This window comes from Salmo salar, chromosome 10, assembly GCF_965601325.2.
Source record: "Salmo salar chromosome 10, fSalSal1, whole genome shotgun sequence".
NCBI classification, from domain to species: domain Eukaryota; kingdom Metazoa; phylum Chordata; class Actinopteri; order Salmoniformes; family Salmonidae; genus Salmo; species Salmo salar.
This window is the reverse complement of record NC_138300.1, coordinates 104,681,739-104,703,902: the sequence shown is the minus strand read 5'-3', so window position 1 is coordinate 104,703,902 and position 22,164 is coordinate 104,681,739. Positions and strand designations below refer to the sequence as shown.

At 44.1% G+C, this 22,164-nt stretch overlaps 1 protein-coding gene across 1 annotated transcript; it reads right to left on the bottom strand.

Annotated features, from left to right (window-relative positions):
• Positions 1-2,681: 2,681 nt before the first annotated feature.
• Positions 2,682-11,863, bottom strand: selenoo1 (selenoprotein O1). Its single transcript, XM_082957312.1, has 9 exons — positions 11,182-11,863; positions 10,800-11,003; positions 10,518-10,695; positions 9,934-10,064; positions 9,459-9,736; positions 5,895-6,063; positions 5,429-5,618; positions 3,698-3,850; positions 2,682-3,555 (listed from the first exon to the last, which is right to left on the bottom strand). The coding sequence occupies exons 1-9, from the start codon at positions 11,781-11,783 to the stop codon at positions 3,340-3,342; spliced, it is 2,121 nt and encodes a 706-aa protein (XP_082813438.1). The 5' UTR covers positions 11,784-11,863; the 3' UTR covers positions 2,682-3,339.
• Positions 11,864-22,164: the final 10,301 nt, after the last annotated feature.

Sequence of the window (22,164 nt, the reverse complement as noted above, 5' to 3'; positions counted from 1 at the left end):
CTTCACATGCAATGTTAATAATCTAGACATGAAGAGACAAGCAGGAATATAAATCAATGTAGACTATACTGTTGTGCATATGTAGACCTATGCATGGGTGTGCATAAAGTGACAACAGCCAAAATATATTTTTGTTGAAGTTTACTGACTACAATTCACATATAGAGGAAGCTCTCAGAAGATAATATATTGAATATCATATCTACTTTAATAACAAAGAAATAAAAACGATCATGTAAGAATCTCATTGGGTTTTGTGAGGGATTATAACTTTAGGATAGTCCGTTCTATTATAATCAATGTTTTTTCCTTTCTTTTGAGAGATTCAAAAGGCACTCGCACATCTGAGCAATCTTGTTGCAGGTGCATGGCAACAGTTGAAACAGGATGAAGGAAAAAAAGGAAACCGCACACTGTTCTTGATAGTATCACTGATATTTAATAAGCTTACGTATCGGCTCAGAGCTCTGACGAAGGCCGATACGTAAGCTTATTAAATATCAGTGATACTATCAAGAACAGTGTGCGGTTTCCTTTTTTTCCTTCATCCTTTCTTTTGAGAGAAAAGCTCCAACTGATCAATATTAACAGACTTGAGCCCTGCCCAAGAGAAGACAAGCCGTTTGAGTAGTGCACACAGTTTTCCTTTTTACCTCTGAGTAAAACCTTCCAAAAATATAATTTTAATGGAATGGCTTTTTCAATATTATGAACAGCTAAACTTTGAGCCATAACATATCAAAAGTTAAAGAAATTCAAGTGACAAAGGAACAAGCCACAAAAGCAAATTCCCCATTTGTATATCAAATCATAAAATATATGTATATTTCCCATGGTTTTCTTGGTTGACAATAGCAGTTGAAGCTTCCTGGAAAATGTAGGCAATACATAGAATGGTATCATGACCTACAACAATGTTGTGGTGTTCTATTTGTGCAATGAAGCACTAAGTGGTCAGTGTTATGGCTGCTATGACATATATACACTACTGGTAAAATGTCTTAGAACACCTTCTCATTCAAGGGTTTTTATTTTTACTATTTTCTACATTGTAGAATAATAGTGAAGACATCAAAACTATGAAATAACACATATGGAATCATGTAGTAACCAAAAAAGTGTTATACAAATCAAAATATACTTTATATTTGAGATTCTTCAAATAGCCACCCTTTGCCTTGACAGCTTTGCACTCTTGGCATTCTCTCAACCAGCTTCATGAGGTAGTCACCTGGAATGCATTTCAATTAACAGGTGTGCCTTGTTAAAAGTTAAATAGTGGAATTTCTTTCCTTCTTAATGCGTTTGAGCCAATCAGTTGTTGTGACAAGGGGGGTATACAGAACATAGCCTTATTTTGGCAAGAACAGCTCAAATAAGCAAAGAGAAACAACAGTCCATCATTACTTTAAGAAATGAAGGTCAGTCAATACGGAAAATGTCAAGAACATTGAAAGTTTCTTCAAGTGCAGTCGCAAAAACCATCAAGCTCTATGATGAAACTGGCTCTCATGAGGACCACCACAGGAATTGAAGACCCAGAGTTAGCTCTGCTGCAGAGGATAAGTTCATTAGAGTTACCAGCCTCAGAAATTGCAGCCCAAATAAATGCTTCACAGAGTTCAAGTAAAAGACACATCTCAACATCAACTGTTCAGAGACTGTGTGAATCAGGCCTTCATGGTTGAAATGCTGCAAAGAAACCACTACTAAAAGGACAACAATAAGAAGAGACTTGCTTGGGCCAAGAAACACAAGCAATGGACATTAGACTGGTGCAAATTTGTCCTTTGGTCTGGAGTCCAAATTGGAGATTTTTGGTTCCAACCGCTGTGTCTTTGTGAGATGCGGTGTAAATGAACAGATGATCTCCACATATGCATTTCCCACCGTACAGCATGGAGGTGTTATGGTGTGAAGGTACTTTGCTGGTGACACTGTCTGATTTATTTAGAATTCAAGGCACACTTAACCAGCATGCCTACCACAGCATTCTGCAGCGATACACCATCGCATCTCGTTCAGGCTTAGTGGGACTATCATTTGTTTTTCAACAGGACAATGACCCAACACACCTCCAGGCTGTGTATGGACTATCTTACCAAGAAGGAGAGTGATGGAGTGCTGCGTCAGATGACCTGGCCTCCACAATCCCCCGACCTCAACCAAATTGATATGTTTGGGATGAGTCAGACTGCAGAGTGAAGGAAAAGCGACCAACAAGTGCTCAGCATATGTGGGAAATCCTTCAAGACTGTTGGAAAAGCATTCCAGGTGAAGCTGGTTGAGAGAATGCCAAGAGTGTGCAAAGCTATCATCAAAGCAAAGGGTGGCTATTTGAAGAATCTCAAATATAAAGTATATTTTGATTTGTTCAAGAATTATTTGGTTACTACACGATTCCATATGTGTTATTTCAGTTTTGATGTCTATACTATTATTCTACAATGTAGAAAAGTCAAAATAAATAAAAACCCTTGAATGAGAAGGTGTTCTAAGACATTTTACCAGTAGTGTATATATGTCATAGCAGCCATAACACTGACCACTTAGTGCTTCATTGCACAAATAGAACACCACAACATTGTTGTAGGTCATGATAACATTCTATGTATTGCCTACATTTTCCAGGAAGCTTCAAAACTGCTATTGTCAACCAAGAAAACCATGGGAAATACACATATATTTTATGATTTAATATGCAAATGAGAATAAGTCGGTGTTCTAAACTTTGGACCGGTAGTGTAAATTTAGCCAATTATGTTATACTTGTGTGCTAAGTCATTTGCGGCTCAGTCAGTCACATAGACATATGTGAACCATTCTGTACGATTCAGAGGATATGTAAATCTCCATATACAATCATTCCCTTTCACACGCATACAGACACATTACACACACATGATATTTGGTATATTAAGGTGATACTCCTAGTCTCTCAGACTCAGACGGGTCACTGTAGGACTGGATGTCTGGGCCGTCATTCATAACCAGACAGCCAATAGGCTACGCAGATCTACAGAGCGGGATATGTATCTGTATTAAGAGTATAGCTCTACTAAAGACGTGATATTTCCATAAATGTAATTATCACTTGGATCAAAGGTGTGATTTCAAATTTCTGGGGTTGTACTCTGAAATTTGCTAAAACTCTTAACACATCCTCTCCTCTATTGACTGACTGATTGACATAGTAGCATCTTAACTCATAAATGTACTTTCCTTGACATTACCCACCCAAGTAAAGCGAGAGAGTGGAGAGGTAAAGGTAAACAGAGGTGAAGAAAATACTGAGTGACTCGCTTGTAACTTTAGGTGGGTTGACTGTCAGGGAAGGTACTACGAAGATCAGGTGACACAGATTTCATTGGCCCAAACCGGGGGCTTGCTGTCATAGGGAACACGCATTCGGGATGATGCTGCTTCTGCCCCCTGCTGTGCCTCCTCCTCCTCATTCCTCTGCCCCTCCGCCCCCCCCCGGCCCAGCCAGCTCGGCTGATCCAGACCCAGCTGGGTAGAGAAAGGCTTTTCCAGAACCTTCAACACCCTCTGGACCTATGACACAGAGAGATGTGAGAAAGATCAAACCATGAGAGAGAAATCCAGAGAAGCAAGTAAAGGCAGAGACAGCATGTTTTTTCCTTCCTTTTGAGAATCCTACTGTTCTGGTGACATCATTGCTTGATCGGAGACTGACCTCACTGAAGTCTCCGTTCTCTGCTGCCTCTATTGCATTCTGGGCAATGTAGTTCCTGAGTACGTATTGTGGGTTGGTGCCATCCATCACCTTCACTCTCTCCTCCTGCAGAGCCTGGACGTCACTCTGGCCCTCAACCTCCCTAGCCAGACGCTCCCTGCACCAGTCACAACACAGAATTAGATTCATTAGGGCACACCTGAGAAAAACGCTTTGCAACGGAGAACAAAAACAAGCATGCAGTTAGTCCCTCCCGATGTCAGGTTTCTTCCATTTGGTGCCTAATGAAACCCCCCACTGTGTTCAGAGAGGATGGGCTGGCATAGTCAAATAACTGCGACTAACACCACCTCTACTGCAAACATTAGACCAACCTGCTTTTTTCTAAGCTTTTATTCCCTTCCCTTCTCATCCTCTCCTTCTCCCAATGCTACATTTCTAAAGCAATATATCTGGTGGTAGAGTTACCTTCATATAGTGTCAAACACTGAGTTGGAGAAAAAGGCAAGTTCAATTCAGGGCCTGTATTCACTGCGTGGAATAGGAGTGCTGATCTAGGATCAGTTTTGCCTTTTGGATCATAATGATTATGACAGGAAGACCTGGGGCTGTATCCACAAAGCATCTCAGAGTAGAGAATTAGTTCTAACTATTGAGAAGAGACATTTTACCCCTAATCTTATGGGTAAAAATAAAAGATATGCATGAAGCCTCTTTAGTCATAAGAGTCCCACCTAGTCACAGATATTAAGGAGACCTCATGAAGCATCCTAACCTGTTAAGGAGTTAACAGCAGGTGTTTTGATAATAGAAAAGGGCAGCGAGTCAGTGGTTCCTGCACCATAGACAGGCAATTGCTTCGGAGTTGTTAAAATAATGTTTTGATAATTCGATATGCTCAGCCTATAAACAATCTAGGCCTACATGCAACAGTATCTTTTGAGAATGATTTGACATGAGGCCTAATTCACATCATATGCCTAAATACTTAGAACCACTAGACTAATACATGATTTAAATCAACCTATATTATGTTATTTAAAGTTATCCCTTTGGAGAGCAATATCACATTGCTAAAAATATATTCCTAAATGCCTATAACTTGGGCAATTGAAAGCATCTAGGTCCTATTTTAACTTTGATTGTGTTCGGTGAAAATTCTAAACCTTTCAAACATTTTCTGCAACATTATTGTCAAGTAACTTGATGCCTACTGTGCCAAAGCGATTTAAAGTTGTTGAACGGGAGTGACGAGTGTGTTGATATAGCAGTAATATTATCAAAATTCCGCTTTTAAAAACCATCATACTGTATGATTCAGTGCAATCACATCGGCAACAATTAAGAGTAGGCAAAGTGATCATGTCAGGCAAAAATTATATCAAACATTTTACCATGGCAACATTTGATGTACAGTCACATTCACAGTGGTTGTCTGAAGCGTGCTATAGCGTTCACAGCTGGCATGCCTCATCGCGATTGGTTATTTCCAATCATTTGTAACAATGTCAATGAGTGTCATCACTACCTTTCCTTTGCGGTACCTCAAACTGTTGCGATTACTAGCGGAGAAACTTTTGTGAGTTTATTTTTACTCCTGGCTCAGAGTTTGTCTGAGCAGTGTCTTAGCAAGATCCTAAAACCTACCCTGAGCTGGGAGTTTGTGTTGTCTTAAAACAGGTTAACAGGATTCCTAGGACTTTTTCTGAGATGCTTTAAAAATACAAGCACTTGCCTGTATGAGGTGATCCAGGTGGCCCAGTCCTCCCTGTGCTTGGCCTTGACCTCTACCTCATCAGCCTCAAGCAGCTCCTTCAGCCTGCCCAGCTTCTCCAGCTGCATGGCCACCGTCCTCCGGTCTGATATCATCTGGAACAGGGACGGGTTGCTCTGGGCCAACTGCAGCAGCATGGCCAACTCACTGAAGGGTGAAGGGAGAGTGGTATCTTAATGCAAAATGTCAAAAATGTGATCTAAAAAAAAATATAATAATAGAAGGGAGAGGCAGAGGAAAGAGATGAAGGACTATAATAGACAAACTTGGGTCAGAGGATCATGTCCATCCAATGAACTATGTCCACTACTGTATTATTGACCAAATTCTAAAGCTCTACTACAGCTTCAATGACCCAAGAACAAGAAGCTCCAACAAACCATTACCTGTGTTCTCATTGCTCATGTCAATATATTCTCTCACCGTGGGTCCATGCTGGGCTTGTTGGCAGCCTTCAGCTCCTCCAGAGAGGCACACTGCTCCAGGAGGAGGTCTTTGGCCATTTTGATGACTCCTTCCTCTGCTTCCCCATCTCCCGCAGTGGGGCAGGGGATCTGGCTCAGACAGCGGAATGTGTTGGTGAAGTCTGCTCCTAGTGTCCAGGAAGAGAAGGATCAGAGATTAAATCAGTCATGCTTGGTCAGTGTCATAGCTGTCTTCTACTGGCAACATGTGTTCTGTGTGAATGATGTGACCGTGAGTCATCTTTCTATGCATCAGTGCTGAGTGTTCTGCGGCACACCCCTCAGTTGTTTGTCCCTCATCATTCCCCATAGCTTTATGTACACTCACCAGCCAGTTTATTAGGTACACCACCCCGTTCACGAAAATGGATCGCTCCTACAGACATGTGGCCGTGGCTTGTTATAGAAAACAGGCAGACAGGCATTCTGTTACAGTTCGATTGAGCTTTAGAATGGGCAAAACGAGTGACCTAAGCAACTTTGAGCGTGGTACGATCGTCGGTGCCAAGCGCGCCAGACCTAGTATTTCAGAAACGGCCACCGTCCTGGGCTTTTCACGCACAAGTGTCTAGGGTTTAACAAGAATGGTGTTACAAACAAAAAAACTGTTCTGGAGGCAAAGGAGGGTCTGACCTGGTACTACACTGAACAATAATAAAACAGAAATTGTTACATGTTGTAAGATTTTACTGAGTTACTGTACATCAGTTAATTGAAATACATTCATTGGGCCCTCATCTGTGGATTTCACATGACTGAGAATAAAGATATTAATCTGTTGGGCACAGATACCTTAAAAAAAAAAAGTAGGGGTGTGGATCAGAAAACCAGTCAGTATCTGGTGTGATCACCATTAGCCTCATGCAGCGTGAAATCTCCTTCGCATAGAGTTGATTGTGGCCTGTGGAATATTGTTCCACTCCTCTTCAATGGCTGTGGGAAGTTGCTGGATATTGGCGGGAACCGGAACACACTGCTGTACACGTAGATCCAGAGCATCCCAAACATGCTCAACAGGTGACATGTCTGGTGAGTATCCAGGCCATGGAAGAACTGGGACATTTTCAGCTTCCAGGAATTGTGTACAGATCTTCGCAACATGGGGACGTGCATTATCATGCTGAAACATGAGGTGATGGCGGCGGATGAATGGCACAACAACGGGCCTCAGGATCTCGTCACGGTATTTATGTGCAGTCAAATTGCCATCGATAAAATGCAATTGTGTTTGTTGTCAGTAGCTTATGCCTGCCCATACCATAACCCCACCACCATGGGACACTGTTCACAAAATTGACATCAGCAAACTGCTTGCCCACATGACGCTGTCTGCCATCTGCCCAGTACAGTTGAAACCGGGATTAATCCGTGAAGAGCACACTTCTCCAGCGTGCCAGTGGCCATCGAAGGTGAGCATTTACCCTAGTGAGGACGACGAGCACGCAGATGAGCTTCCCTGAGATGGTTTCTGACAATTCGTACAGAAATTCTTTGGTTGTGCAAACCCACAGGTTCATCACCTGTCCAGTGACTGGTCTCAGACGATTACGCAGGTTAAGAAGCCGGATGTGGAGGTCCTGGTCTGGCATGGTTAAACGTGGTCTGCGGATATGAGGCCGGTTGGACGTACTGACAAATTCTCTTTAACTTTTTAGTGACAGGGGGCAGTGTTCGGAAATTCGGATGAATGACGTGCCCAAATTAAACAGCTAACTACTCGGGCTCAGAACGTAGGATATGCATATTATTAGTAGATTTGGATAGAAAACACTGAAGTTTCTAAAACTGTTTGAATGATGTCTGTGAGTATAACAGAACTCATATGGCAGGCAAAAACCTGAGAAAAAAATCCAACCAGGAAGTGGTTTGTAGTTTTTCAAGATTGGGCCTATTCAGTATACAGTGACTTAGGGTTCATTTTGCACTTCCTAAGCCTTCCACTAGATGTCAAGAGTCTTTAGAAAGTTGTTTGAGGCTTCTATGGTGAACAGAGAGCGAACAAAGAAAGTTGGAAGTTGTAGACTCAGGAGTGGACATGAGTTCATTGGCGCGCATTCACGTGAGAGTTAGCTGTGTTCCATTACGTTTTTCAAGACATTGGAATCGTCCGGTTGAAATATTATTGAAGTTTTATGTTGAAAAGGCCCTAAAGATTGATGCTATACATCGTTTGACATGTTTCTACGAACGTAAATATAACTTTTTTGACGTGAAATTTTCTGCGCGCTTCCTACATGTGGAGTAGCTTACTGAACGCGCAAACAAAAAGGACATAAATGGACTTTATCGAACAAACCAACATTTATTGTGGACCTGGGATTCCTAGGAGCGCATTCTGATGAAGATCATCAAAGGTAAGTGAATATTTATAATGATATTTATGATTTAAGATGAATCCAAAATGGCGGGTATCTATATTGCCTGCTGTTGTTTTCTGAACGATGTACTCAGATTATTGCAAAGTGTGCTTTCCCCGTGAAGCTTTTTTTTAAATCTGTCACAGCGGTTGCATTAAGGAGATGTTTATCTATAATTCTTTGAATAACAGTTTAATATTTTATCAACGTTTATGATGAGTATTTCTGTAAATTGATGTGCTCATTCACCGGAAGTTTTCGGAGGAAAAGCATTTCTGAACATCACGGGCCAATGTAAAATGGGTTTTTTGGATATAAATATGAACTTTATCGAGCAAAACATACATGTATTGTATAACATGAAGTCCTATGAGTACCATCTGATGAAGATCATCAAAGGTTAGTGCTTAATTTTAGCTGTATTTCTGGTTTTTGTGACGCCTGTCCTTGCTTGGAAAATGGCTGTGTGGCTTTATTTTTTCGGCACGGTCCTAACATAATCTAATGTTTTGCTTTCGCCGTAAAGCCTTTTTGAAATTGGACAATGTGGTTGTGTTAAGGAGACGTGTATCTTTAAAATGGTGTAAAATAGTTATATGTTTGAGAAATTTGAATTATGAGATTTTTGCTGTTTTGAATTTGCCGCCCTGCTATTTCACTGGCTGTGTCCCGCAGGTGGGACGCTAGTGTCCCACATAGCCCATACTAGTTAAACAACGTTGGAGGTGGCTTATGATAGAGAAATTAACATTTAAATTATCTGGCAACAGCTCTGGTGAACATTCCTGCAGTCAGCATGCCAATTGCATGCTCCCTCAAAACATGAGACACCTGTAGCATTGTGCTGTGTGACAAAACTGCACATTTTAGAGTGGACTTTTATTGTCCCCAGCACAAGGAGCACCCGTGTAATGATCATACTGTTTAATCAGCTTCTCCTATGCCACACCTGTCAGGTGGATGGATTATCTTGACAAAGGAGAAATGCTCACCAACAGGGATGTAAACAAATTTGTGCACAAAGTTGGAGAGAAATAAGCTTTTTGTGCATATGGAACACTTCTAGGACATTTTGTTTCAGCTCAAGAAACAGGCAATGTATTTTTGTTCAGTGTAGATGGATGTACCTAATAAACTGTCCAGTGAGTATGTCTCTCTCTCCCTACCTGTGTTATGCATGGTCTGCAGCAGCTCAGTGATGAGCATCTCGTCCTCCGGTTCTTCCCTCCTCAGCAGGCCCAGCTTCTTCCTCATGTTGCCCAGGTAGAAGGTGTTGTAGAGGGGCAGGTACTCGTCCAGAACAGCCTCTGCCCGGCCTGGGGGGAGCTCTGGGTCCAGGGCTTCGGCCAGGCGAGCCAGGTTCCAGCGGCAGATAGCCGGTTGGGCCTGATAGGAGTAGCGGCCTGAGTTGTCTGAGGCATTGCAGATGAAGTCAGGATCAAACCTGCAGACAAGATAGAGGGGGAATTAGGCAGTGTTAAGACAGACTCTTGTTTGGATTCAGTAACAAGTACATTAAAAGTGAAGTTGAAGTTAGAAGATGGCCATAATAAAAATAAAATAAAGCAGGTCAGCCATCCATGCTAGTCAATGCTACTGCTGTGGAAGAGATGGACTGCTGCTGAGTACTGTATGATGTACCTGTCCATGAAGCCATAGGGGCCATAGTCTATTGTGAGTCCCAGAATGCTCATGTTGTCTGTGTTGAGGACTCCATGGCAGAAACCCACACACTGCCACTGGGCCACCAGCCGAGCTGTACGTAGCATCACCTACCAGTCAGGGACATGCACACAAACACGCACCAGTGTCAGAACAGAAGGAAAAGATTACTTGGGTCTAGTAGTTTAAACTTTAAATGTACCTCTTTATTAGGTGCTGGGTTAGGCAATACATATTTAGGGATTATATACTGTGCTGTGGTGGTCAAATAATATTTTTCATTATAAAATTCATTAATAGCACAGTGTGTGCTAAGACAGCGTCCCACTCTATCGACAGCAGATTAACAGGATAAGAGGATAACAGTGTTCTTGGATCCATGACAAAAAGGTCAAGGATAGAGAGCGCTCAAATGTAGGCCTACAGTCTGCTTTGAGTCAAATTAGTTTTACTTTCATGAAGGACATAAAAGGATATCCTTCAAGTTCATAAAGCCTAAGAGCATTACTGTTCACTTTAACATAATGAATCCTTCACTGAATCTAGTGGTGTTTATACTATACCTCTTTGAAAAATGCCACATTCCTCTCCACTCTGTCAGTGTGGTTCTGCTGGATCTCTGGGTAGAAGGTCTCTATGACATAATCCATCATCTGACCTCTGATCGCATCATGGCCGTAGCTGGGGCCCTGGCGGCCTGTGTTCTCATCAGTCGCCTTGAAGATCTCAAAGGACCCAAACCTGCATGCACGCAAACACAATGATCAGAGTGACACGTTTTAGTATTGTTCCTTAAAGTAATTTGCCATAACTGTGAGACTGAGAACATGTGATAGGCTATGCACCTGATGAAGGTGGGTGCGATGCGGAGGACCACAGAGCACCTCTCTTTGCGGGGGTTCCCGCTGTAATACACATCCCGTACCACCATGCTGTCAGAGGTCACCAGCGACCCTGCCCTCGTGGTGGGCACGCCCAGAGCAAACACCGCTTCGCTGCACAGAAACTCCCTGATGCTGGAGCGCAGCACCTTACGCCCATCCGCTTGTCTGAGAATGGAAGAGAAAGTATGATAGTAATGTATTCAACAACATTAGCACATTTTCATAGGCTAAGTTACAATGATAGTCAACTGTATTTAAACTGATGAATTTGACTGAGGAAACAGATTCACTAGCTAAAGAATTTTTAGAACTGTCTAGTCATGCTTATGCAATACTGTCCAACCTGGAGTAGGGCGTCAGTCCAGCTCCTTTGACCTGAATCTCCCACCGGCCACTGGGGTTCTCTCGCAGCAGCTCGGGGCACTGGTCTGCTGGAGCTTTTAGTTCACCCAGATAGCAGGCCGCCCCGTCCCCCAGCTGTCCGGCGAATGACCCGAACTGGTGACCGCAGTAGCAGTGCGCTGCAGGCTCGGACCCTGGCATTACTTTGGAGCCGCTCAGGTACTCTGGACCCAGTGGGTCGTTCAGAACCTCCATGGCGTTCAGCCCAAGCAAAGCTAAAGCATCATTCGAGACGGCCACAAATCTGGGCTTGACCACTGGCTGTGGTTTTACTCGAGAGAAACAGGCTCCTGTCACCCTTCGCGGCCCAGGTTCTTCTGATGTATCCAGTGGAAGTTTCTTGAGTGCGACATTGTCAAATTCGAGGCGCTCGAGCGGAGAACGACTGACCGCCAGACCCATGTCGTCCATAACAACAGCGGAGAAGTATCTAACCACGACGACAATACCAGAGCGAAGAAAATTTGACCGTGCCAGACGAAGTTTTAAAGAAGTCATCCAACTAAAGCCGGTAGGTCTGTTTAAACTCAGCAGAGACCTCATTCACACCTCCAAGATACGACGCTATCACAGGTCTGCACTACGGATGTTTGTCAGAAATGGTTTGCCACTCTATTATTGGTCCTACCGGAAACGATACGAGACGGAACTAAGACTTGTGCATTGGCCATGGAATCTTTGAATGTCTAAATTAATGAGAGATGTTAGATAAAATGACAGAATAAGTACAAATAGAATAAAAACACTTTTTTTTAAAGTAAAACATATATTTTATTTTAAACTTTTTATAGTTCAATACATAATTCAGGCTTCAATATTTGGCTTGTTTACAGTGATAGTACTACAGTGAGGGTGGGCATACAGACCATCTGAGACAAAATGTTATTCACACACACAGAATCCACAACCTGTTGTCTGAGGGTCTTACCCGATATGTATACAGCACACACATACATGCAGTATGTACGAACAGAGACATTCAGACAGAGACAGGAAAACAATGGAGGACAGATAGAGATGAACAAACCACATCTCTCAATCCAGTCCAACAGAATCCCCAAAATTAACCCATTAATTCCTAGGGATTAGGGTTATAGAATCATGTACGTTTTAGATTAGAGAAATGTAATCTGGATGTCAGATGTTCCTGTACAAAGAGAGTTCATTGATGGCTTATTGTACAAATTGCATATTTTCTCATCATGTCCAGTGTGACCCATCACTCCGGAAGCCACAGTTATGTTTAAGATGTTGAAGGTGCCTCATTGCAAGTACAATCAAATATACAAAATGTTCCCATTTAAAATGGATTGCTTGCTTCGGCATCTCCATCATGAAAAAAATATCAAACATTAGCCCTTTTAAATGAAGTATTTAATACGTGTTGGTGTTATGGTATTTTACCCTTCCAAGTCCAACCAATACATCACACACAACTGACCTGCTGACATGCAGCGTTCTTTGAAAAAATTAAATTATGAGAGTTCACTTAAAATACCAGTACAAATTTGAGCTGGGCATTGCCTTCGACAGTACAGGTATTTATAACACACGTCTAAGCATTAGGTTGTTCTGTCTGTATCCACCAGTATGGCTGGTTGTGTGTAACGCCAACCAGAACAGATCAGTTTATGCCAGGAACAGTAAATTGTGTGCTCAGAAGAGAGATGTAGTCACTATAACAACTGGAATCGCCTATTCCCTGGGTTTACTGTCCTCAAACTTACTATGAGCCTTTTACACAGTAAAGGAGGCACTTGACTGTCTGTGTAGGCATAGCGCCACTAAAACTAGTTACTAAAATCTCGTCTCTTGGCTGGGGAGAGAACTTTACCACAACAGTGGGAAACTAAAGTGTAGTCAGTTACATACACTATACTATATATACAAAAGTATGTGGACACAACTTCAAATTAGTTGATTCGGCTATTTCAGCCACACCCGTTGCTGACAGGTGTATAAAATTGAGCACACCGCCATGCAATCTCCATAGACAAACATTGGCTGTATAATTGCCTTACTGAGGAGCTCAATGACTTTTAGCATGGCACCGTCATAGGATGTCACCTTTCCAACATGTCAGTTTGTCAAATTTCTGCCCTGCTAGAGCTGCCTCGTTCAACTGTAAGTGCTGTTATTGTGAAGTGGAGCAACAACGGCACAGCCGCTAAGTGGTAGGCATACACAAAGCGAGGTCGATACAGAAATGGTTTGTAGATATTCGTGTGGAAGATCTTGACTGGCCTGCACAAAGTCCTGACCTCAACCCCATTGAACACATTTGGGATGAATTGGAATGCTGCGAGCCAGGCCTAATCGCTCAACATCAGTGCCCGACCTCACTAATGCTCTTGTGGCTGAATGGAAGCAAGTTCCAGCAGCAATGTTCCAACATCTAGTGGAAAGCCTTCCCAGAAGAGTGGAGGTTGTTATAGCAGCAAACGGGGGACCAACTCAATATTCATGCCCATGATTTTGGAATGCGATGTTCGACGAGCAGCTGTCCACATACTTTCGGTCATGTAGCATACTTACATAAATTCGGAAAGTATTCAGATCCCTTCACTTTTTCAACATTTTGTTATGTTACAGTCTTATTCTAAAATGGATTAAATAAATTTTAAAAACTCAGCAATCTACACACAATACCCCATAATGACAATGCAAAAATAGGTTTTTAGAAATGTTTGCAAATGTATTAAATCTGAAAAACAGAAATGCCTTATTTACATAAGTACTCAGACCCTTTGCTATGAGACTAAATTGAGCTCAGGAGCATACTGTTTCCATTGATCATCCTTGAGATGTTTCAACAACTTGATTGGAGTCCACCTGTGGTAAATTCAATTGATTGGACATGATTTGGAAAGGCACACACCTGTCTATATAAGGTCCCACAGTTGACAGTGCATGTCAGAGCAAAAACCAAGCCATGAGGTTGAAGGAATTGTCCGTAGAGCTCCGAGACAGGTTTGGGTCGAGGTACAGATCTGGGGAAGGGTACCAAAAAAATATCTGCAGCATTGAAAGTTCCCAAGAACACAATGGCTTCCATTATTCTTAAATCGAAGAAATTTGGAACCACCAAGACACTTCCTAGAGCTGGCCGCCCAGCCAAACTAAGCAATCGGGGGAGAAGGGCCTTGGTCAGGGAGGTGACCAAGAACCAGATGGTCACTCTGACAGAGCTCCAGAGTTCCTCTGTGGAGATTGGAGAACCTTCCAGAAGGACAACCATCTCTGCAGCACTCCACCAATCAGAACTTTATGGTAGAGTGGCCAGACGGAAGCCACTCCTTGTTAAAAGGCACATGACAGCCCGCTAATGGTTTGCCAAAAGGCACCTAAAGGACTCTCAGACCATGAGAAACAAGATTCTATGGTCTGATGAAACCAAGATTTAACTCTTTGGCCTGAATGCCAAGTGTCACGTCTGGAGTAAGTCAGGCAACGCTCATCACCTGGCTAATTCCGGAACTCCAATTTGAGCAGCAGCAGCTGAAAAATGAGCTCCTACAAATATTGAAATTTACATGGTTTTTAGAGTGAAGTACATCGGAAAAAAGCAAAAGAAAACTGCAAGACTGAATAGGAGAAAAAACAAGCAACAAACAAAGAAGATAGGCTTTTGAAAAATAACTGTTTTTCATAAAATTGTAGTTATCTTAGCTAGCTGAATTGTTTACCAGTTGCTAAGCAGTTGCTAGGGACTCTTTTGGAAGAAGCTAGCTAGCTAACGAAGAACAACAAAGAATATCTAGTTAACAGAAGAAAAGAAAGAGAAAATCAGGACAGAAGAAAAAGGATATCAAAGTGAAACAGTTCTCTAAAGACACAAGAGACAATAATACAAGAAACAACACTTCTGTAACTTGTCAACTATGTGTCTGTCTATCCCTGTTCTCTCCCCTCTGCACAGGCCATACAAACGCTTCACACCGCGTGGCCGCTGCCACTCTAACCTGGTGGTCCCAGCGCGCACGACCCACGTGGAGTTCCAGGTCTCCGGCAGCCTCTGGAACTGCCGGTCTGCAGCCAACAAGGCTGAGTTCATCTCAGCCTATGCTACCCTCCAGTCCCTAGACTTTCTGGCGCTGACGGAAACATGGATTACCACAGATAACACTGCTACTCCTACTGCTCTCTCTTCGTCTGCCCACGTGTTCTCGCATACCCCTAGAGCATCGAGCCAGCGGGGTGGTGGCACTGGAATCCTCATCTCTCCCAAGTGGACATTCTCTCTTTCTCCCCTGACCCATCTGTCTATCTCCTCATTTGAATTCCATGCTGTCACAGTTACCAGCCCTTTCAAGCTTAACATCCTTATCATTTATCGCCCTCCAGGTTCCCTTGGAGAGTTCATCAATGAGCTTGACGCCTTGATAAGTTCCTTTCCTGAGGATGGCTCACCTCTCACAGTTCTGGGTGACTTTAACCTCCCCACGTCTACCTTTCACTCATTCCTCTCTGCCTCCTTCTTTCCACTCCTCTCCTCTTTTGACCTCACCCTCTCACCTTCCCCCCCTACTCACAAGGCAGGCAATACGCTTGACCTCATCTTTACTAGATGCTGTTCTTCCACTAATCTCATTGCAACTCCCCTCCAAATCTCCGACCACTACCTTGTATCCTTTTCCCTCTTGCTCTCATCCAACACTTCTCACTCTGCCCCTACTCGGATGGTATTGCGCCGTCCCAACCTTCGCTCTCTCTCTCCCGCTACTCTCTCCTCTTCCATCCTATCATCTCTTCCCTCTGCTCAAACCTTCTCCAACCTATCTCCTGATTCTGCCTCCTCAACCCTCCTCTCCTCCCTTTCTGCATCCTTTGATTTTCTCTGTCCCCTATCCTCCAGGCCGGCTCGGTCCTCCCCTCCTGCTCCGTGGCTCGACGACTCACTACGAGCTCACAGAACAGGGCTCCGGGCAGCCGAGCGGAAATGGAGGAAAACTCGCCTCCCTGCGGACCTGGCATCCTTTCACTCCCTCCTCTCTACATTCTCCTCTTCTGTCTCTGCTTCTAAAGCCACTTTCTACCACTCTAAATTCCAAGCATCTGCCTCTAACCCTAGGAAGCTCTTTGCTACCTTCTCCTCCCTCCTGAATCCTCCCCCCCCCCCCCTCCCTCTCTGCGGATGACTTCGTCAACCATTTTGAAAAGAAGGTTGACGATATCCGATCCTCGTTTGCTAAGTCAAACGACACCGCTGGTCCTGCTCACACTGCCCTACCCTGTGCTTTGACCTCTTTCTCCCCTCTCTCTCCAGATGAAATCTCGCGTCTTGTGACGGCCGGCCGCCCAACAACCTGCCCACTTGACCCTATCCCCTCCTCTCTTCTCCAGACCATTTCCGGAGACCTTCTCCCCTACCTCACCTCGCTCATCAACTCATCCTTGACCGCTGGCTAAGTCCCTTCTGTCTTCAAGAGAGCGAGAGTTGCACCCCTTCTGAAAAAACCTACACTCGATCCCTCCGATGTCAACAACTACAGACCAGTATCCCTTCTTTCTTTTCTCTCCAAAACTGTTGACCATGCCGTCCTTGGCCAGCTCTCCTGCTATCTCTCTCAGAATGACCTTCTTGATCCTAATCAGTCAGGTTTCAAGACTGGGCATTCAACTGAGACTGCTCTTCTCTGTGTCACGGAGGCTCTCCGCACTGCTAAAGCTAACTCTCTCTCCTCTGCTCTCATCCTTCTAGACCTATCTGCTGCCTTTGATACTGTGAACCATCAGATCCTCCTCTCCACCCTCTCCGAGTTGGGCATCTCAGGCGCGGCCCACGCTTGGATTGCGTCCTACCTGACAGGTCGCTCCTACCAGGTGGCGTGGCGAGAATCTGTCTCCGCACCATGCGCTCTCACCACTGGTGTCCCCCAGGGCTCTGTTCTAGGCCCTCTCCTATTCTCGCTATACACCAAGTCACTTGGCTCTGTCATATCCTCACATGGTCTCTCCTATCATTGCTATGCAGATGACACACAATTAATCTTCTCCTTTCCCCCTTCTGATAACCAGGCGGCGAATCGCATCTCTGCATGTCTGTCAGACATATCAGTGTGGATGACGGATCACCACCTCAAGCTGAACCTCGGCAAGACGGAGCTGCTCTTCCTCCCGGGGAAGGACTGCCCGTTCCATGATCTCGCCATCACGGTTGACAACTCCCTTGTGTCCTCCTCCCGAGTGCTAAGAACCTTGGCGTGATCCTGGACAACACCCTGTCGTTCTCCACTAACATCAAGGCGGTGACCCGATCCTGTAGGTTCATGCTCTACAACATTCGCAGAGTACGACCCTGCCTCACACAGGAAGCGGCGCAGGTCCTAATCCAGGCACTTGTCATCTCCCGTCTAGATTACTGCAACTCGCTGTTGGCTGGGCTCCCTGCCTGTGCCATTAAACCCCTACAACTCATCCAGAACGCCGCAGCCCATCTGGTGTTCAACCTTCCCAAGTTCTCTCACGTCACCCCGCTCCTCCGCTCTCTCCACTGGCTTCCAGTTGAAGCTCGCATCCGCTACAAGACCATGGTGATTGCCTACGGAGCTGTGAAGGGAACGGCACCTCCATACCTTCAGGCTCTGATCAGGCCCTACACCCAAACAAGGGCCCTGCATTCATCCACCTCTGGCCTGCTGGCCCCCCTACCTCTGAGGAAGCACAGTTCCCGCTCAGCCCAGTCAAAACTGTTCGCTGCTCTGGCACCCCAATGGTGGAACAAGCTCCCTCACGACGCCAGGACAGCGGAGTCAATCACCACCTTCCGGAGACACCTGAAACCCCACCTCTTTAAGGAATACCTAGGATAGAATAAAGTAATCCTTCTCACCCCCCCCCCCCTTAAAAGATTTAGATGCACTATTGTAAAGTGGTTGTTCTACTGGATATCATAAGGTGAATGCACCAATTTGTAAGTCGCTCTGGATAAGAGCGTCTGCTAAATGACTTAAATGTAAATGTAAATGTAATAAAATCCCTACGGAGAAGCATCGTGGTGGCAGCATCATGCTGTGGGGATGTTTTTCAGTGGCAGGGACTGGGAGACTAGTCAGGATCGAAGAGAAAGATGAATAAAGTAAAGTACAGAGAGATCCTTGACGAAAACCTGCTCCAGAGCGCTCAGGACCTCAAACTGGGGCGAAGGTTCACCTTCCAACAGGACAATGACCCTAAGCACACAGCCAAGACAACGCAGGAGTGGCTTTGGGACAAGTCGCTGAATGTCCTTGAGTGGCCCAGCCAGAGCCCAGACTTGAATCCAATCAAACATCTCTGAAGAGACCTGAAAATAGCTGTGCAGCGACGCTCCCCATCCAACCTGACAGAGTTTGAGAGGATCTGCAGAGAAGAATGGGAGAACTAGCCAATTTTTTAAAATATTTTTTACTTAACTAGGCAAGTTAAGAACAAATTCTTATTTACAATGACGGCCTACCGGAGAACAGTGGGTTAACTATCTTGTTCAAGGGCAGAACAACAGATTTTTACCTTGTCAGGTCAGGGATTCAATCCAGCAACCTTTCGGTTACTAGCCCAACGCTCTAACCACTAGGCTACCTGCCACCCCAAATACAGGTGTGCCAAGCTTGTATCGTCATACCCAAGAAGACTCGAGGCTGTAATCACTGCCAAAGGTGTTTCAACAAAGTGCTGAGTAAATGGTCTTATGTAAATGTCATATTTCATAATTTAATTTTTTATACATTTGCAAACATTTCAAAAAAACTGTTTTTGCTTTTTCATCATGGGGTATTGTGTGTAGATTGATGAGGGGAAAAACTATTTAATCAATTTTAGAATAATGCTGTAACGTAATAAAATGTGGAAAAAGTGAAGGGGTCCGAATACGTTCCGAATATATACTACCGGTCTAAAGCTTTAGAACACCTACTCATTCAAGGGTTTTTCTTTATTTTTACTTTTTTCTACATTGTAGAATAATAGTCAAGACATCAATACTATGAAATAACACACATGGAATCATGTAGTAACCAAAAAAGTGTGATTCTTCAAATAGCCACCCTTTTGCACACTCTTGGCATTCTCTCAACCAGCTTCACCTGAAATGCTTTTTCCAACAGTCTTGAAGGAGTTCCCACATATGCTGAGCACTTGTTGGCTGCTTTTTCTTCACTCTGCGGTCTGAAAATATATTTTAATATTTGTAGATACTTTTTAAGTAAATACCTTCGGCCAACTTGTGCAATAAGTTAGGAGATAAAGCAGTCCATGTTCTTCATTTCACCTGTCACATTATTTTACATTATGAAGCATATTGTAGTTCCCCAGAACAGTTGACCCAGTAACAATGTTTGTTTGTAAACAGCAACGTGAGAAAGTGGGAGGAGCAGGTGAGTGCAGCTGTGTATGGACAGGGATCGAGTTTTATATTGAAAGTCAAGTGTTTTTTTTTTGCTTAAATAGAGTGATCAGCGACGTGCAACTATAGTTTTCCTTCACAGAAAATACACTGCTCAAAAAAATAAAGGGAACACAAACAACACAATGTATCTCCAAGTCAATCACACTTTTGTGAAATCAAACTGTCCACTTAGGAAGCAACACTGATTGACAATAAATTTCACATGCTGTTGTGCAAATGGAATAGACAACAGGTGGAAATTATAGGCAATTAGCAAGACACCCCCAATAAAGGAGTGGTTCTGCAGGTGGGGACCACAGACCACTTCTCAGTTCCTATGCTTCCTGGCTGATGTTTTGGTCACTTTTGAATGCTGGCGGTGCTTTCACTCTAGTGGTAGCATGAGACGGAGTCTACAACCCACACAAGTGGCTCAGGTAGTGCAGCTCATCCAGTATGGCACATCAATGCGAGCTGTGGCAAGAATGTTTGCTGTGTCTGTCAGCGTAGTGTCCAGAGCATGGAGGCGCTACCAGGAGACAGGCCAGTATATCAGGAGACGTGGAGGAGGCTGTAGGAGGGCAACAACCCAGCAGCAGGACCGTTACCTACGCCTTTGTGCAAGGAGGAGCAGGAGGAGCACTGCCAGAGCCCTGCAAAATGACCTCCAGCAGGCCACAAATGTGCATGTGTCTGCTCAAACGGTCAGAAACAGACTCCATGAGGGTGGTATGAGGGCCCGACGTCCACAGGTGGGGGTTGTGCTTACAGCCCAACACCGTGCAGGACGTTTGGCATTTGCCAGAGAACACCAAGATTGGCAAATTCGCCACCGGCGCCCTGTGCTCTTCACAGATGAAAGCAGGTTCACACTGAGCACGTGACAGACGTGACAGAGTCTGGAGACGCCGTGGAGAACGTTCTGCTGCCTGCAACATCCTCCAGCATGACCGGTTTGGCGGTGGGTCAGTCATGGTGTGGGGTGGCATTTCTTTGGGGGGCCGCACAGCCCTCCATGTGCTCGCCAGAGGTAGCCTGACTGCCATTAGGTACCGAGATGAGATCCTCAGACCCCTTGTGAGACCATATGCTGGTGCGGTTGGCCCTGGGTTCCTCCTAATGCAAGACAATGCTAGACCTCATGTGGCTGGAGTGTGTCAGCAGTTCCTGCAAGAGGAAGGCATTGATGCTATGGACTGGCCCGCTCGTTCCCCAGACCTGAATCCAATTGAGCACATCTGGGACATCATGTCTCGCTCCATCCACGAACGCCACATTGCACCACAGACTGTCCAGGAGTTGGCGGATGCTTTAGTCCAGGTCTGGGAGGAGATCCCTCAGGAGACCATCCGCCACCTCATCAGGAGCATGCCCAGGCGTTGTAGGGAGGTCATACAGGCACGTGGAGGCCACACACACTACTGAGCCTCATTTTGACTTGTTTTAAGGACATTACATCAAAGTTGGATCAGCCTGTAGTGTGGTTTTCCACTTTAATTTTGAGTGTGACTCCAAATCCAGACCTCCATGGGTTGATAAATTGGATTTCCATTGATTATTTTTGTGTGAATTTGTTGTCAGCACATTCAACTATGTAAAGAAAAAAGTATTTAATAAGATTATTTATTTCATTCAGATCTAGGATGTGTTGTTTAAGTGTTCCCTTTATTTTTTTGAGCAGTATACATTAATGCAACATATTAGTCAGAAAATAGCTTATGTGCAAAGCTTTTTGGCAACCACTCAAGTAAATAAGCTAACACTGAAAAAGGTATGTTTTGGAAAAACGATGCATTGCCATCATATTTCTAATGTTTACCATAGAAAGAATGTAGCCAGCTACATTTCCTAATGTTTTGCTTAAGTTAATCTTGCATTTTCCAAGAAAAGGAGGCTGTAAAAGTACCGGAGAAAAGTAGCTACATGTCAGTCAAGCATGGTCTGCTGATACAATGCTCTTTTGTGAATTCTCATCTGATTAGAGAAGTGCAACTGAAGCACGAAATTAGTCTGATGCCGAGCAGAAATCACAATAAGAAGTATTTTACATCTGTGTTTTTCAAAACGCAGCAAGATATTTGTTATGCATTTGATCTATTTTTCCTTTTTTTCCGCAACCCCTAAGTTTAACTTGCTAGTGAATCTAAGTGAGTGGCTGAATTAATAAGGTGGCACAGCATCATTTTTTAAATATATATTTTTATTTTACCCTTATTTTACCAGGTAAGTTGACTGTGAACACATTCTCATTTACAGCAACGACCTGGGGAATAGGTACAGGGGAGAGGAGGGGCTTTATGTTAGCCTTCTGCCGGGTTTGGAAGGTCAAAGCCCATTGGATAAGTTATTTGTAGAGCTGCCACTATCTTGATTTCCTTGCGTTTTTTCTCCTCTCCGTTCTCCTCTCCCCTCTTCTCCAAGCAGAGCATGTAGGCCCGTTGCCCTAGCGGCTCCAGACTCCACAGACCATGTATCCTACACATGCTGCTCCAAAGCCAGTACTGTTCTTCCTTCAGACAAGCATGCATAAAAACATTATTCATTTGCACAATGTATATC